The following is a 15,918-nucleotide window of genomic DNA, read 5'->3' as shown; positions in this document are numbered from 1 at the left end:
TCTGGTGGCAGCAGATGGTGGAAGAAGTGACAGGCAATAAAAAAAGGGGGGGGGGGGGGGGTGCGAAGGAATGGAAAAATCACTTCCAACATGTTTATACTCCTCGGAGTAAGGGAGGGGGACAGGAAGCAATGAAGCTGGTGGGGAATGTGCTGCACGTTAACAAGAAAATGCAGATGAGTGATGCCGGGGAACTTTAAATGTTCCTCCTGCTGCTGGAGGCTAAGACCTGGTGAGCTGGTTTCCAGTGCTAATGAAACATATCCGTTATAATGTGCTGGAAGTTCATCTAAATGAGAAAATCAATTTAAAAGTCGATAGTAAGTTTTTACATGAATTTCCGGTTAAAAATACAGCACATATTGATTATAACAGGCAGTAAGGCCAATCCTTCTTTTTGCATGTTTGAGATGGAAACAAACTGCAGGCAGGAGCCGTTCTGCTGCATGTTTCCAGCTGGTGGGACTAACAGATGGCAATAATGGGATTACAATAATCGGATTTTTAAAAGTGGCATATGTAATCTTAAACACCTACTGTAAAAACACTGTAATCTGATTACAGACTCTTTGAAGAGAAGAATGCAGAAAGCATTTAGATAAAATTAATGAGACTTGTTTTTGTTATAGCATTACTGGAAATGTCTTCACTGTGTTCAGCTGTGAAGCGGAAGAAAGCCTTCTTTCTTTCCATGTTCAGTCGAGGTGTAGGATGCATTAGGAGGTCATACAGCGCGGGGACGCCCCCAAGTGGAAATCAGCAGCATTACAGCATCAGTCCAAGATAAAAATATTTCGGTTTCGCTTTCCAATCATCAGAAAAGATACCGAAGTTTTCCTCCTCACATGAAACCAGCGGCCGCTGTCGTCAAGCTGCGGTTTGGTCTCACAGGCGGAAGGAAACGCAGGCAGAGCTCGGAAACGATGGAGACAGAAATACTGAAAATGATCTGCGCCAATCAAGGAGCAGTCAACACTGAGGATTTAGTGTATAATCTGTTTCCCGGCGATCCCACGAAGTTGTCGGAGATCATTTGTAACCAAGAGAAATTTGCTCGTTGTTGTCCAAACGGGCAGGAGAAGGTGGTGGCCAGGACCCACCTGAGACTTTGCAGAGCCAAAGACTGCCCGGGGACGTGCAGGGGTCTGCACCTGTGTAAAAACTTCCTCTTCGGATTCTGTGAGTTCAGTCAGCTCAGGTAAATGTACTAGAATTAAAGTAAATAATAGAGTTTACTGTATTGGGGTATTATCATTTCTGCACACCGTAAACATGTAAAGTCATCTGCCTGGTGTTCATTGGTTTCCCTCTCACTCAGTTATTCTCTGGGGAATTTTGAGTTCTGCTGCTTTTCACACAGTTAATGTCAGAGTTATAGTTGGCCATCTGACAGCTCAGGTGGAGGCAGGATTTCAAACTCTTTTATCGTGTAAACCTGATATCTGCATCGGTTGCTACTCACAACAAGAAATAAGTTATGTTTTGACACAATGAGCTGAACCATGTTGTAATTGGGAGGAACACTATGCAATATCTGCCTTGGACATTGCCATACACTTGCTACATATATTGTAATAAGTCAAATAACAGGAATAGAAATGAAGACACAAACAGAAAAACAGGAGGAGCCTACAGAGAATTTATAGAGCTGTTCTTGAAAAAGCAAAACCAAAATCCCTTAGACATATTTTCTCTGATGTTTTTTTTTTATGTGCAGCTACAACATCAGCTTAGCTTAGCAGTTAGAAAAAAAGAGTGGAAGTGAAAGGAAAATGGCTTTACAGTGTGTTGGGTTGAAGTTTTGTCTCAATTTTAAATGTTAAAGGGATTCTAGTTCTACCCAGCTATATATAAAAAGCTAGTATTAGACTAATCCCTCTAAAACATATGTCCCAAAACCTAAGTTTGACATTTATGTAATATTACTACCATGATTTATTAGGCTGTCATTTGATTTAACCCTTTGGTTTTAAACACTAACAGCCTCAAAAACAGCTGACTTTGTACCAGACAGGTAAGCTTTCACAATCATCCCACAGTGAGAGACATCGGCTAATTTAAAAGTATGACACTGTTTTTATTTTTGGTTTGGGTTTTTTCTTCATAACTGAGCAAATGGATGCTAGCACTCACAGTCACGAATCAGCTGTATGGATTCTGTTATAACAGGAGGGGCTGCTGCTTCTCCCATGAGCTGACCTCTGATCATAACCAAAGCCTTCTGAGGGAGCATGAGCTGGAGAGCCTGAGCCAGGAAGAGCTGTGCACCCTGCTGCTGCAGAGTGACCACACACTCCTTCCTGCTGTGAGTCTTACTACCGAGCACTCTTAAGTTGAATTTCAATCAATACTGGATCTGCTGATCAAGCAGCCTTTCTTTAGACACATTTTCTTGTCATGCTGATATCAAGCTCAACCTTCCCACCAACTTCACAAAATACAACAATATTAAAAAGCTTGAGAGAGTTTTTCTGTTGCAAACAAGTTAATAAGAAAATGATCCCACATTGACTGATGACCTCAGTAAAAATATTTCTAATACGTTTAGGATCTTGGGCACCAGTTTCACATTTTATTTATTTATAAAGCATTTTGCTAACTTTAATTTATCGTGCATTTATTGCACAGTAAAATAAGTGATAAAGCAAAGTATGATTTTGGGTTATACCTACTTACATGTCCTCAGTTGCTCAGTCAGATCCACCTCTCGCTTATAGCTAGTTAACATAAATAATCCATATCCATGTTTTATATACAGGCTATGATTGTAACCACCTTTTCTTTTCTTCCCTCCATCAGATATGCTACAACTACAACAATGGTGATGGAGAGTTCGGCAGGTGTCAGGATGGTGATGGTTGCAGGAGGCTCCACATCTGTGAGAACTACATCAGCTGTGAATGCAGCTGCTGGAAGAACCACGATTTTAATGCTCCACAGCCATTCAAAGCTTTGCAAGCTAGAGGCGTACCTGACACACTCTTTCAGTCCTTGAAGGCTGCTTATGCAAATAAACAGGCTTTGAGGCTGGCTGGAACCAACAGGGAAGATAGAGTCCACAGAGGAAACTGTTCCAGTGGTGAAGTCTCTGCTAATGACAACAACACTGATGAAAGCAGTCTTTTTGGTAAGAGCAAAAAGCGGCCACGCCGTTGGGGTAGAGGGAAGGATGGTAACCAGGTCAACCGAGAAAACGCCCGTTTCTCAAGTGACATTCATGCAGCTGACGATGAAGCTGCAAAAGCCAACAAAGGGCACAACAAGAGACAGAGGACCATTAGAGGTAAATCTGGAAACACTTCTATGGGGAGATGAACTAAAACTGCTGTCTGAATGAAGCCTGTGAAATATTTCTTGTTTCTTTCAGATAAAACAAAGATCTGCATGTACTTCATTAAAGGTCACTGCAAACATGATGGTGAGGAAGTCATATTTATTATATGTTTTAGGTTTTAATGTAGTTCTTTCTTGATTTTGATCAGCTGTCTTTATTCTTTCTCCTTAGATCAATGTTACAAAGCTCATGATAAGATGCCGTACCGATGGCAGGTCCAAGAAGGAGTCCAGTGGACTCCTTTGCCCGACAATGAGACAATTGAGAGAGACTACTGTGACCCCAGTAACTCTTGCAGGTACTCACACGATTAAATTCAGTGGGATTGAACTTCTTCAGAGATTTATTTTACACAATCATCTCAATGTTTTTAGATAAAGTGGAACTATTAAGCTTTTCCATATTTTCTTTCATATATACACTGATAAAATAACAGATGCTCATTTTAAACTTTGTCAAAGTTTAAAAAAATGATAATAATAATTTGAAACTTTAACATAATTATATCCTATAAAACAAAAAGGAAATATGAACTGAGATAAGATTTTCTGTTGCTACAGGAAAATCCTTTCATTGAGTGTTTCAATGCACAAAGGTTTTTGTTTTAACTGAACATTTTCATGTTAATACTTTCTGATTGTCTGTTTGCAGTAGCACCAGCCCGCCCGTGCACTTTGACACGATGACGTGTGGACAGAACAAAGTGTGTCGACTCTCGACAGAAAACTCAGTGATTGAGCCGACCTTCATCCACACCACCGAGTGGCTTTGGTACTGGCAGGATGAGTTTGGGAGTTGGAACATGTTTGCATCTGCCGTGAGTAACTACAAAGTGTTGGCAGAAACTTTGGCAGATTGCTAAAAATTAACCCATAAGGACCCAGAACATTTTTTTTCAGGACAATTATGAGTGACGTCAATCATACAAAATGGACCACCTTTAACACATTTCTGGAGCTTTTTAAATAATAGCTCCTCCCACTGTCAGAAAACTGTTTCTGGTTGTTAGTGATGAAGTATGAACCCTGCTTCTGGGTCCAAACTTCGACTTTGTTCATCACATGTTTTAATGCTTTGCATCTTGTTCTGTTTAATCTGAACAAGCCCTTAAAAATAGTCAGTGATCACTGTCGACCTCTCTGCATTTTTATTAGCACTGTTCATATGCAGCATGTTTTAAAGCTCAGTTTTTAAAACCTTAACTACAGCCCATTGCCCCACGGTTTGCAAGACACCAAATATTGGAACAGGTCAGGAAAGAATCACTTTGAGGCTAAGAAAGATTAAAATGGGTAGATGAAGCTGAGGATCAGGAATTTTTCATAGCAAACAATCCAAACCATGCAGCAGTACATTAATGACTAACCTCATATTGTAGATGGATTATCTTAGGGGTTCTCCTGACTGAAGTTTCTTCCATTTACAGGAACTTTTTCCTGCCATGCAGTTGCATCTCTGGCTATCGGGAATCTCATGTTAACTTCTTAAGGGCAAAAAACTGGACTGGACTGTACTAATGTGTTTATATTATGCTAACCATAGCTCCGTAGCTAGCCACCACATAGCAGAGCATAATATGCAAGCTAGCCAAACTTCAGTAACCCTACAAACTCGCTGCTGTTTAGTTTTCTGTCTTCATGTATGTGTGAAGTGATAGCAGAGCTGTACGTTGTAATTTTTCAGAAATCCCTCAGGTAGAACATGGCGTATCATCTTCAGTGGGAAACTGGTGAGCTTACTTCTAACTCTGTTAAACTTCGCAAATCCTGTTTTTCATGGATGACTTGATGTTACACTTTCCACAGCTGGTAGAGCAGCCACACTGATCATTTTTGTAAAGAAGAAAGAATTTTTAGGTCTCACTCATGCCGCAGTGTTTGCTTGAGTTTGGACCTGGAAACAGCTAATGATGTCCGACTTAAAGGCACATTGTTACAAATGTGTCACATTGGACGTTCATGATCAATTTATTCCCTATCTAGAAATGAATTAGCTAAACACAGAATCAACTTTGCATTTCCATAACATATATGATGATCATAACTTTGCTGGAAAAAAATTATATTTCAAAAAAGTGTGCAAAAAAAGACCAGTTACCATTTGGCTTAGGCTAAACTCCTAAAACAGCCACACTGTCACATATTTGAATAATTTCATTAATTTTCATAACCACCAAAAAAAAAAAAAAACAAGTTTTTTTTTACCAGACTGTAAACTGAGTGAATTTGGGTCATTTTAATATGTGAGGTTATGAGGACTTACCTGCTTTTTTTTTTTTTTTTTTTTTGCTTGGTCATTTAAGGAACTGCAGTCGTTATTTGGCACTTCAGAGTTGGCTTAATTATTGACTCTCGATGAGGTCAAATGTCTACTTCGAGAAGAGAAAGCATGGCTCCAAATGAATTCTAATCATGCTAATTTACTCCTGGATATGTTAATCACTAGCTGTTTGCTAATACATTGGTCATATCAGCTTATTGTCAACAAACTGTTGTCACTCTTTCATCAAATATCCAAAAAGTCTATTTCAGAGACCATTTTTGAGGCCACTGCCATTGCTTCTGCTGTAAGCCCCAATATACTGCAAGTGCAATAAATGCTACACACAATGGGAAAGAAATATTGCTGCCAAAAATGTATTCTTAAAGGAACTTAACATCTTGATGTGGCTCATCAGTTTGAGTTACTCTGCTTGTGGCCCCCTGTGGAGTCATGTGATTTTGGTAGGAAGGGCCGAGTGGTTCTGAAGAGACAGAAATATAAAAAATATAAAAAAAAGAGACAGAAATATAAAAATAAAAACCTACCCTTCTTTGCACTTGTTTTGATATGGTTTTTTTTTCTTGCGGTGTTGTGTTGTCTAAGCTTTTAACTTATTTTTTATACCTGTAAATCAAGGCTGCCAAAGTCTGTGTTTACAGCTCGGGCATCTCTGAGGAGTGGTCAGCAGCTGTGGTGACTGTATTTGATTGTAAGGAAAGTTTTAAGCCTAATCTTAAAAGTAGAGATAGTGTCTGCCTCCTGAATCCAAACTGGAAGCTGGGGGAAGAGGGGCCTGAAAACTGAAGGCTCTCCCTCCTGAGGATATGAAAAAAAGAACTGTTACTCTACATAAAGGTGGCCTAGACCAGGGGTCTCAAACTCGCGGCCCGCGGGCCATTTGCGGCCCACGTCACCTCTACTTGCGGCCCGCATATTGATGTGAAGAAATATTTTTAAAAAACTATTATACGAAAAATGATTTAATACGACGGCAGAGTGTTACGGGCATGGCCCTTTAAGACTGTAGCCTCGTGGGCGGTGTAGTCCTTGCAGCAGGGAGAACGTGTGGGACCCATACTCCGGAACAGTAGGAGGCGGTAATGCTCCTTTTACGTTGGTTGCCAACCGCCGTTAAAAAACAAAGAAGAAGAAGAAGAACGTGTGGGACCGCCCCTCCCGCTGTGTGTGTGTGAGCGTGAGGGAGGGAGAAAAAGGAGATAAGCACGAGCTGTCACCGAGCAGAAACGGGAGCTGGAGGCATGTAAATATAATAATAACCACTGCAGCCAAGAAGAGTGCCTGAGGAGCCCTGTTGTAAGTAAGCTATTAAGACTCGACTGTACACCGTGTTCGTGTTTTCCTCCGAAACAATAAAGTTCTGCTGGAGCAGCCTTTCAACGCCTCTTTCTGTCTCTCGCTAGCAAGGTTGACCCAGACAGCAAAGCTAGTTCCCGGCTACGAGCCCGACACGGAACCCACAGTATTAGCCAGAGGTCTCCTTACCACGGTTCGGAGCCGCGGACCTGGCCGAGGTAACAAGAGAGTGCAAACATGTTGAGGGATTGGCTGTGTTAGTTCAGTGAGAGATTTATTTGGAAAGAAAACAATTTTCACTTGCAGTCAAAAACTAATGTGTACGCTTATGCCTGCATTTTTATTTTGTTAAATACAAACAAAATTGTAGCAAATGTGCTGCCACGTGTCTGGCCAGAAAGAGCTGTTTATTTGGTAGTTCAATGAAACTACTGTACTATACTGTACTATACTGCTGAGTGACTGTCTTCTGCTTGTCAAATACATTTAATTGCAATGTTGACCCTGTGCTAACTTGCATATGACAAATGAAACTGAAAGGCTTCAGATAGTTAAGAGTGAGAAAAAAATTGCGTTCATGTTTGCAATTTTGTCTTGTTACACAATATTTGGAATTAAATAAAACAAACAAAACACTACATTTTAGGAAATATTAGTGAGTGTTTTTGTTTTTTTTGTACTACTTGGACACTAAAGTGGCCCTCCAATGAGATGACGGTGCCAGAAGTGGCCCGCGGCTCATTTGAGTTTGAGACCCCTGGCCTAGACTATAAGAATATTGCTAACACCCTGAAAATGAGCTGCAGCACGGTGGCCAAGACCAAACAGCAGTTTAACAGGACAGGTTCCACTCAGAACAAACCTCGCCATGGTCGACCAAAGAAGCTGAGTGCACATGTTCAACGTCATGTCCAGAGGTTGTCTTTTGAAAATAGATGAATGAGTGCTGCCGGCATTGCTGCAGAGGTTGAAGGCATGTAGAGTCAGAAGGAAGCCTCTTCTAAAGATTATGCACAAGGATGCAGTTTGCTGAAGACAAACAGACTGAAGACATTATCTGTGGTCTGATGAGACCAAGACAAACATATTTGGTTCAGATGGTGTCAAGGGTGTCTGGTGGCAGCCAGGTGAGGAGTACAAAGACAAGTGTGTCTTGCCTACAGTCAAGCATGGTGGTGGGATGCTGCATGAGTGCTGCTGGCACTGAGGAGCTACAGTTAATTGAGGGAACCATGATTGCCAACATGCACTGTGACATACTGAAGCAGAGCATGATCCTCTCCCTTTGAAAACTGGGCCTCAGGACAGTATACCAACATGATAACAACTCCAAACACACCTCCAAAAAGACCAGTGCCTTGCTAAATAAACTGAGGGTAAAGGTACTTGACTGGCCAAGCATGTGTCCAGACTTACACCCTATTGAGCATCTGTGGGGCATCCTCAAATGAAAGGTGGAGGAGCAAAAGGTCTCTAACATCCACCAGACATGCGGCTAAACATGTCACTCTTGGTTCAATTGGGGAGGGGACCAGAGAAAACTGCAGAGTCCGACATTGTTTGGGCAAAGTTACACACCGATTCAATATTGATTTTAGTGACCTCCGATTGACGTAACCGGGTGTCATTACTGCCAACATGAATTATAATTTTACGTTTATCCTTGGCCAGCTCTGGCCCCTGCAAGATAATTGACTATGGTTGCTGGTGTCTGTAGCTTCACATGTCTCAGAACAGAATCACCAATTACCAGAGTTTGATCCCCGGCGGGTGTGTCGAGGAGTGGGGAAAAGACTCATTCATACAGAAAGGAACATGTTGGTGATATGTCTGCATTTATAAATTAGATAGCAGTTATCTGCAAACGTTAGCTAATCTCTCTGTGAGTGATTAGAGTCAGTCCTTGCAGTCAGACTTGGACCGACTTGAACTTTCATGGTGTTGACCTTGCCTCCAATCAGACAACCTGTGCAATCACCTTGCGCTCAAAAGTGTGCAACATCCTCAAGCTCTGGGCAAAAATGTATTCACTACAAGTTGTAGTTGGTCACAGAATATGAATAAATAAATCAATAAATCACCAGGCAGCCACCAATTTTTACACCAGTCTTATTTTTACTTATTTTTTACCACGGACTAATCCAGTTAGCGCTGTCAAGCTAAGTGTGTCCAGTGTTGGATGGTCGTCAGTTGAATGTAAACATTATCTCAGCACGAGGGTCCATGAAACCAGCCCTCTTGTTCAAAGTATTTCCAGAGTATTTTAATTTAATTTGATGTATTGATATTTGGTGTCCATGTAGTGTTACAATATTACCATCCAAAATATTACGATACTATGGTGTATCAATGTTTCCCTCATTCCTGTGGTTGGCAGTTGTCCTTTTCTTATGAACTGTTCTTTGTTCATATGCCAATGCAGGTTTCCTTCTGAGGTACTGTTCTCACTTTGCAGATTGGTGGACATAAAGCAGCAGACATCAACAGCGCAAAGCTGGAGGAGAAGTTTCTGGCCAATGATAAAGACGTGGTGGAGTTCACTGCTGGTTCACAGTCATATTCACTCAGTTTCCAAGGTAAACAAAGAATATGGAACCATGCTGACTTCTGCATGTTAAAATATGAAAACGGCTTTATAATTATTGTGCAAGTTTAAACTTTTGCCCCTCAGACATGATACAGACAAACAAGCACTATGGCACCAAAAGGCCTGTTTGTAGACGGCCGCAGTTTGTCTCTGCTGCAGATGCTCTAAAAAAGAAAGTCAGGTATGTCATCCCAAAAACAGCTCCACCAGACTTCTTTTACGCCAAGATCTCTAGAGACCAGCATGTTGTCTTGAATCTAACATAATTTCTATTCAATACTGATAGGGTAACCATGCCAAAGTACCGATATTGCCTTGGTCTTTAGAGTCAAGCAAAGCTCACTAACCAAAAACAAACAAATAAAAAAAAAAAAATATTGCTGTTGTAGAGTACAGCTTCATAAAGCTTGACAAGAGCTGATGCCGGTAAACTTTAGTCCTGCAATTTGTCTCATTAAACATTTGCCTGATTGAAATGTCTGGATCCAGGAAAGTTGTAAACTTAATTTTAAACAAAAATAAAATTGGCCTTGTTTTTTCGACCTTTATAAAAATGACATCATTAAAGTAAATTTGAACCCTTTCTCTCTGCAGAAGGTCTTCAGCTCAAACCTCCGCTTCAATACCAAAAACCTGGGACAACACACAGATCCCTCAAACAGGATACTCGGTATTGTAAAAACCATAAAATATAACTTTTCTTTCTCCACTGTTTTAAGTCACACTCTTAAATTTTGATGTTTCCAAAATTAATTTTATTCTAATAATATTAAAAACAGAAGTAAGCAAGTAAATTTACTGACAAATAGCATCTTCAACTCTGCCAACTGCATTTTGTCCTCATGTCTAAGCTTTTCATTGGACTGAACCAGGAGGGACAGGATCAGAAATTCGTTTATTAGAAGGACAGCTCATGTTAAAGTTAGAGTTAACGTTAGAAAAAGAACAGTTTCATACAAGGTTTTCTGCTTCTTCACGTTCGTTCACGTGATTGTTTTATTCCTGTTTTTTATGGGGGCTTTTTTTCTTGTGATAAATTGTTAAATAATTTGAAAATCGAATGAAGTGCAGCCGTCTCACCTGGCTAATCTGACGTGAGAACAGAGTTTCTGTTGCAAATGGTGTAAGAGGAGACAGACAAAGGAAGAAAAAAAACTATAATAAAGAATTTAGTCGATATGTGTCGCTTTAGAGCCGTATCTCCAATTTTTAAAAAACGTTAGGTAACAATTCATTAAAAGTAAACAAGCTCAAATTTAGCATTGTTAGGCATTTATTTCTTTTTTGTAAGCAAAAGTACTTTAGTATTTTTGAATAGGCTAAAAAAGTACATTACATTAGGGCAGCCTGATTATTCTTTAATTATTATTTAGAAACACATTAGCTGATTGCTGTTAAGCATTGGGACGGCAATTTGTCCCTATTCAATTTAATTTAATTTAGTTTTATTTTATTTATATAGCACAAAAACGTCCCCTTAAGGCATTTTATATATTAAGTTAAAACCTTGCAATAACACAGAGAAAACCTCAACAACCAGACGACCCCCTATGAGCAAGCACTTGGCAACAGTGGGAAGGAAAAACTCCCTTTTAACAGGGAGAAACCTCCAGCAGAAGAAGGCTCAGGGAGGGGCGGGGCCATCTGCCATGAGCAATTGAGAGGAAAAGCAGAGAGCAGAGCACTTGTTATTTTTCATTGTCATTGTGAATAAAAATATTTAATGTTCCTGTTTTTGTTTTTTTTTTCATACAGCGAATCTCGCTCCAGCCCAGCTCAGAAGAATTTAAGGAGGTTGAAGCTCTTTTCTATAAAACCATGAAAGACTGTGATATCGTCAACATTGAGAGGATTCAGAACAAAGCTCTATGGGAAGCCTTTCAGTTGTACGTATTTCATTTAATGTGCACCCATCTTTCACTTTGAGTATAAAGTTACTGTTCCACTGCTGCCAGCTAAAGTGAGGTTATGGTTGTGTAACTGATATGACTGAGGTTTTTATTAAAGTGTATATAGTATTACCAGTTGTCAGTTCACTGAGGTTTGCAGGCATTCATTTATGCACCGCTCTGTTAAAGCCCTGCATTTCATTCAGGATTCATTCAGAGATGGCCTCACATTTGACCAGTGATGGGAATAACGGTGTTATAAGTAACGGCATTATTTTTTCAGTAACAAGTAATCTAACTTATTACTATTTCTATCGTTACAACGCTGTTACAGTTACTAACAAGAAAATGCGGTTGCGTTACTATTTTTGAACAAACAGACGGTTGAAGCTGTGTTCAGGTTACCGCATCTTATATCAGTTGCACGGAAGTAGCTGTAAGTAATCTGGGCGCTACAGCTTTGAGCAGCTGCGCGCGCTCCCGCGGATGGCAATCACTTTGTGGCACAACACCTGGAGCTAAGGGGGCAAAACAATCGTATGAGTGCTGCTGTTTGACTGAGGAAGAATAAAGTAGTCGTGGTAAGCCAGTCACATGACCACTTAAAGACAAAGCAACAAGGTGATATATACCAGTTTATAAATTGTGTTGATAGGCCACGTAAAACCAGAGTCATGATAAACAAGATATACGCGGCGTTTTTTCCTGAATACTTTCGTCATGTTTACTGTCTAAGGACAGCTCTAGCAAGCACTCTCTGCTTATGACCTTATGTTAGACCTGCAGGTATCAGGCTGTGATGTTCTCCTTTATAGTGGACAGAAATTATTTTTTGCAGTGGCACAAATAATTTGTGTGGCATCTTATTGAATACAGAACACCTGATTGTTATGTAAATAGTTTGAAATGGTTATAAAAAAAAGGGGTAAAAGGTAAATGGCTGCAAATAACTTTGTTGTTTGCAAAACTTGTGCATAGGATTTTAAAATTGACAATTTATATTTGCATTTAAAGTTATGAAATATGATTCAACAAAAATGTTTATGGTTGTTACAGTAAAAAATATCACTTTTTCTACTCAGATTTTATGTTTTTTGTCTGATTTCAGATCAGTTGTGCTAATACAGTATGTCAAAATGAAAACATAACAGTAAATTCCGACATGTGAGGTTGTGCTGAAAAGGATGATACCAAACAAGGCAAAGTAAATAGTTTTGAAAGGTGAAATGTGGAGGGAGAATTGAAAGTAATCAAAAACAGCCAATAATACTTAAAAATTAAACATTTTTTTAAAGTACCGCAATAGTTACTTTTCCTAGTAATTAATTACTTTTAGAATCTTGTAACTCAGTTACTAACTCAGTTACTTTTTTGAAGAAGTAATTAGTAACTATAATTAATTACTTTTTCAAAGTAACTTGCCCAACACTGCATTAGACTGTAGAATACTTTGGTATACAGAGGAGTTCATGGTTGACTCAGTGACTCCAAGGTGTCCAGGTCCTGTTGTTGTGTAAAAAACAAACCCAAATCGTCGCGCCTCCACCACCGAGCTTGAAAGCTGGTATGAGGTGTTTGTGCAGACATGCCCGTGCACTGTGGCCAGACATCTCCGCTTTGGTGTCATCTTTCTGAAGGACATTATTCCAGAAATCTTGTGTTTTGTTCAGATGCAATTTTGCAAACCTGAGCTGAACATTTAAGCTATATTTTCAGAACCAGAAGCTGCATCTGTTGTTTATACAGCATTTAGCTGCATTTAGCATTCAATGTTATCCTGGTTTCTGCTTGTGGCTACAGAGACTGCTGCTGCAGATGTTTGTAGTATATATACTGTAGATGTGTAGATGTATATAGTATATTTATTCACTTTATATTCCCACACTTACTGTACATGTACCAGTTAGAGTTAGTTTTTTCCTGTCTCCTATTTCAAGGCAGAAAAATCAAATGAAGAGCAAAAAAAGAGATGGAAAGGTGATGGAGAAAAAGCTTTTTCATGGCACTGACTCCAAATTTGTAGACACCATCTGCCACCACAACTTTGACTGGAGAATCTGCGGAACTCATGGAACAGCTTATGGCAAAGGTGAGTTAAAAAGGTTATTGAATATTCAAATTATGTTTTCATAAAAAATACATTTAAAATCAAAAATTCCAAACATTCTCATTTCAATCTTGCAGTCTTTTTTGTGACACCCTTGGGTGCTGGGAAGTGATACTTTAAAAAAATAAATAAACCAAAGGCTTTGTTTGTCTCTGTTTATCACTGAAGAAAATAATCCTTAGCCCTTTGTCTTTTCCCACAAATAAAGTTTTGATAATTGTATCTTTTGGTGTGTAAACACAGGTAGTTACTTTGCCCGTGATGCCAAATACTCCCACAACTACACCGGTGACACTGATGTGAGAGCCATGTTCATCTCACAGGTGCTGGTGGGAGACTACACCAAAGGGTCCTCTGATTATCGCCGACCTCCTTCCAAGGATGGAGGGGGCATCAACTTCTATGACAGCTGTGTGAATGATGTAATAGACCCCTCCATATATGTGGTGTTTGAGAAGCAGCAGATCTACCCCGAGTACCTGATACAGTACAAGACCACAAACCTACTTGATGTATACATTAGGAATGCAGCAACTATGGCAGGATTTAATCAAAGTACTATTAATTCTTGTGTCATTGCTTAACAAAAGTGGTGTAAAAGGGGGTAGGCAGTGTCTTGAAATGGAAATTTTCTTTTGAAGGAGCTCATTAAAGTTTGTGCTGAATAATTTAATCATATGCAAACACATACCTGAAAGCAAAAAAGCACAAAAAATTCTTAAGTAGAGATAAATATATAAAAAAAGAAGCAGTAGATATTAATGACAGATATGTTCACAATAGAAAAGAACTCTTACTTACTTCCACACGATTAGAAAATGTGAATTGTGAGCTGGTCTGTAGTTAATGTAGATTAACAGTTTATGATTAATTAGCTTCTCAGTCAGATGATATTAAAGCATTTTAGGTTTAATTCAAATGATGGGGAAACCTTGATGAAAATGCTGAATGATGAATGATTTATATTTTACATTTTCCTGTTGCACTTTATCATTTCTATTTTTGTTTTTGTTGTTTTGATGCTGAAGTTTTCCCACCTTGACCAAATGTAAAATGATTTTCTACAAATTGCCAGCATTTCCACTCACTTATTATTTATGAGCATATTGAAGATGCACAAAAAAACACGTTGGTACGATCCCATTTGCTGAGGTGTTGTTTATAGAAAATATACCAACTTTTAAACAGAATAATAAAAAAACAGCACAGTGAGTTAACCTTATCAGAAGAAACACCTAAGTGCTTTCCTCATGATTATTTGGAGGTTTTTTATGTCAGCCACATTTAGTGCTTATTATACAAACGAATCATAAAATGTCAATTAATGATAGACCAGATTAAATGGTAAATGGCAAATGGCCTGTATTTGTATAGCGCTTTACTAGTCCCTAAGGACCCCAAAGCGTTTTACGCATCCAGTCATCCACCCATTCACACACTGGTGATGGCAAGCTACAAATTAGACCATTAGAGTCAGAAATTCTCGTAATGACTTGTCCGAGACACATGATGGATTATGTGTTGGTGCTTGATTTTAGCAACAGGAAGCAGGGACCAACTTTTGAGAACATGAATAGAAACAAACAGCGGCTCTGTGTTTGGAAAAACCTGAAAAAAGAGAAAAATATTAAAAGGGCAGCACAAAGTCGATGCTGTGGTGGCTCGTAATCTCTTGAGTTAACTTTAAGATCGTCCCATTGTGCACTACAGAGCACACACCACTGCTCTTGGAGTCACGAAAACATAAAGGCTGCGTTAAAACTTGATAACTCATATAGCATTACACTTCTTTCAACTCAAGTTCCATTGCACTACTTTCAAGCACTTTGCAACCTGTCCTCTAATTTGGTCATTTCTTCTAGATGCATTTCTCTTGCTTGTATATATTTATTTTGTTGTATGTACTCCTTTTGTCTGTTATTTATTCTTGCCGTCCTACTATTTCTATTTTTATTTCATGCACAGTTGATGTGGAGAACCCGCAATTTGTTTTGTACATGCACAAAGAAAATAAAAGGCTATTCTATTCTATTCAAAAAAAAAAGAGGCATGCCTAACTGGCATCATTTAGTTATCAACTATGATGATAACTTCAAATGAATTCAGCTATGTTGCAACTGCAAGCAACAAAGTTGCAAAACAAAGAACAGTCCTGGGAACTGTTGGCTAACACATGGAGGTCTGTGCCACTTTTTAAGAATCATCAATGACCCACTGCCAAAGTGATCACACTGGATGTTTGCTGCCATGGCTCCAGACTCTAAGTCGTGTGCTCAGTGTGAGAAAGTGGTGACAGCAGTAGCAGAGCTATTTGTCAAATGCTAGGAAGGCGATAATGCATAATGTATATTGAATCATGCTGAGTATGCACAGGTGGCGGTGCCTGATTATTGTCACCAATGTTGGGTCCTTACTTAAATAATGT

The 15,918-nt window shown here is 39.2% G+C and overlaps 1 protein-coding gene across 1 annotated transcript; it reads left to right on the top strand.

The window, feature by feature from the left end:
- The first annotated feature begins 648 nt into the window (after positions 1 to 648).
- Positions 649 to 15,503, top strand: si:ch73-252i11.1 (uncharacterized protein LOC553517 homolog). Its single transcript, XM_063501200.1, has 12 exons — positions 649 to 1,198; positions 2,170 to 2,305; positions 2,800 to 3,283; positions 3,368 to 3,418; positions 3,506 to 3,632; positions 3,986 to 4,151; positions 9,366 to 9,486; positions 9,582 to 9,678; positions 10,092 to 10,167; positions 11,253 to 11,383; positions 13,324 to 13,475; positions 13,737 to 15,503. Exons 1-12 carry the CDS (start codon positions 846 to 848, stop codon positions 14,075 to 14,077), a joined length of 2,235 nt encoding a protein of 744 aa, XP_063357270.1. The 5' UTR covers positions 649 to 845; the 3' UTR covers positions 14,078 to 15,503.
- The last annotated feature ends 415 nt before the right edge of the window (positions 15,504 to 15,918 follow it).

This window comes from Pelmatolapia mariae, linkage group LG17, assembly GCF_036321145.2.
Source record: "Pelmatolapia mariae isolate MD_Pm_ZW linkage group LG17, Pm_UMD_F_2, whole genome shotgun sequence".
Lineage (NCBI taxonomy): Eukaryota > Metazoa > Chordata > Actinopteri > Cichliformes > Cichlidae > Pelmatolapia > Pelmatolapia mariae.
Note: the sequence above shows the minus strand (reverse complement) of the source record. Positions and strands in the feature narration are given on the sequence as shown.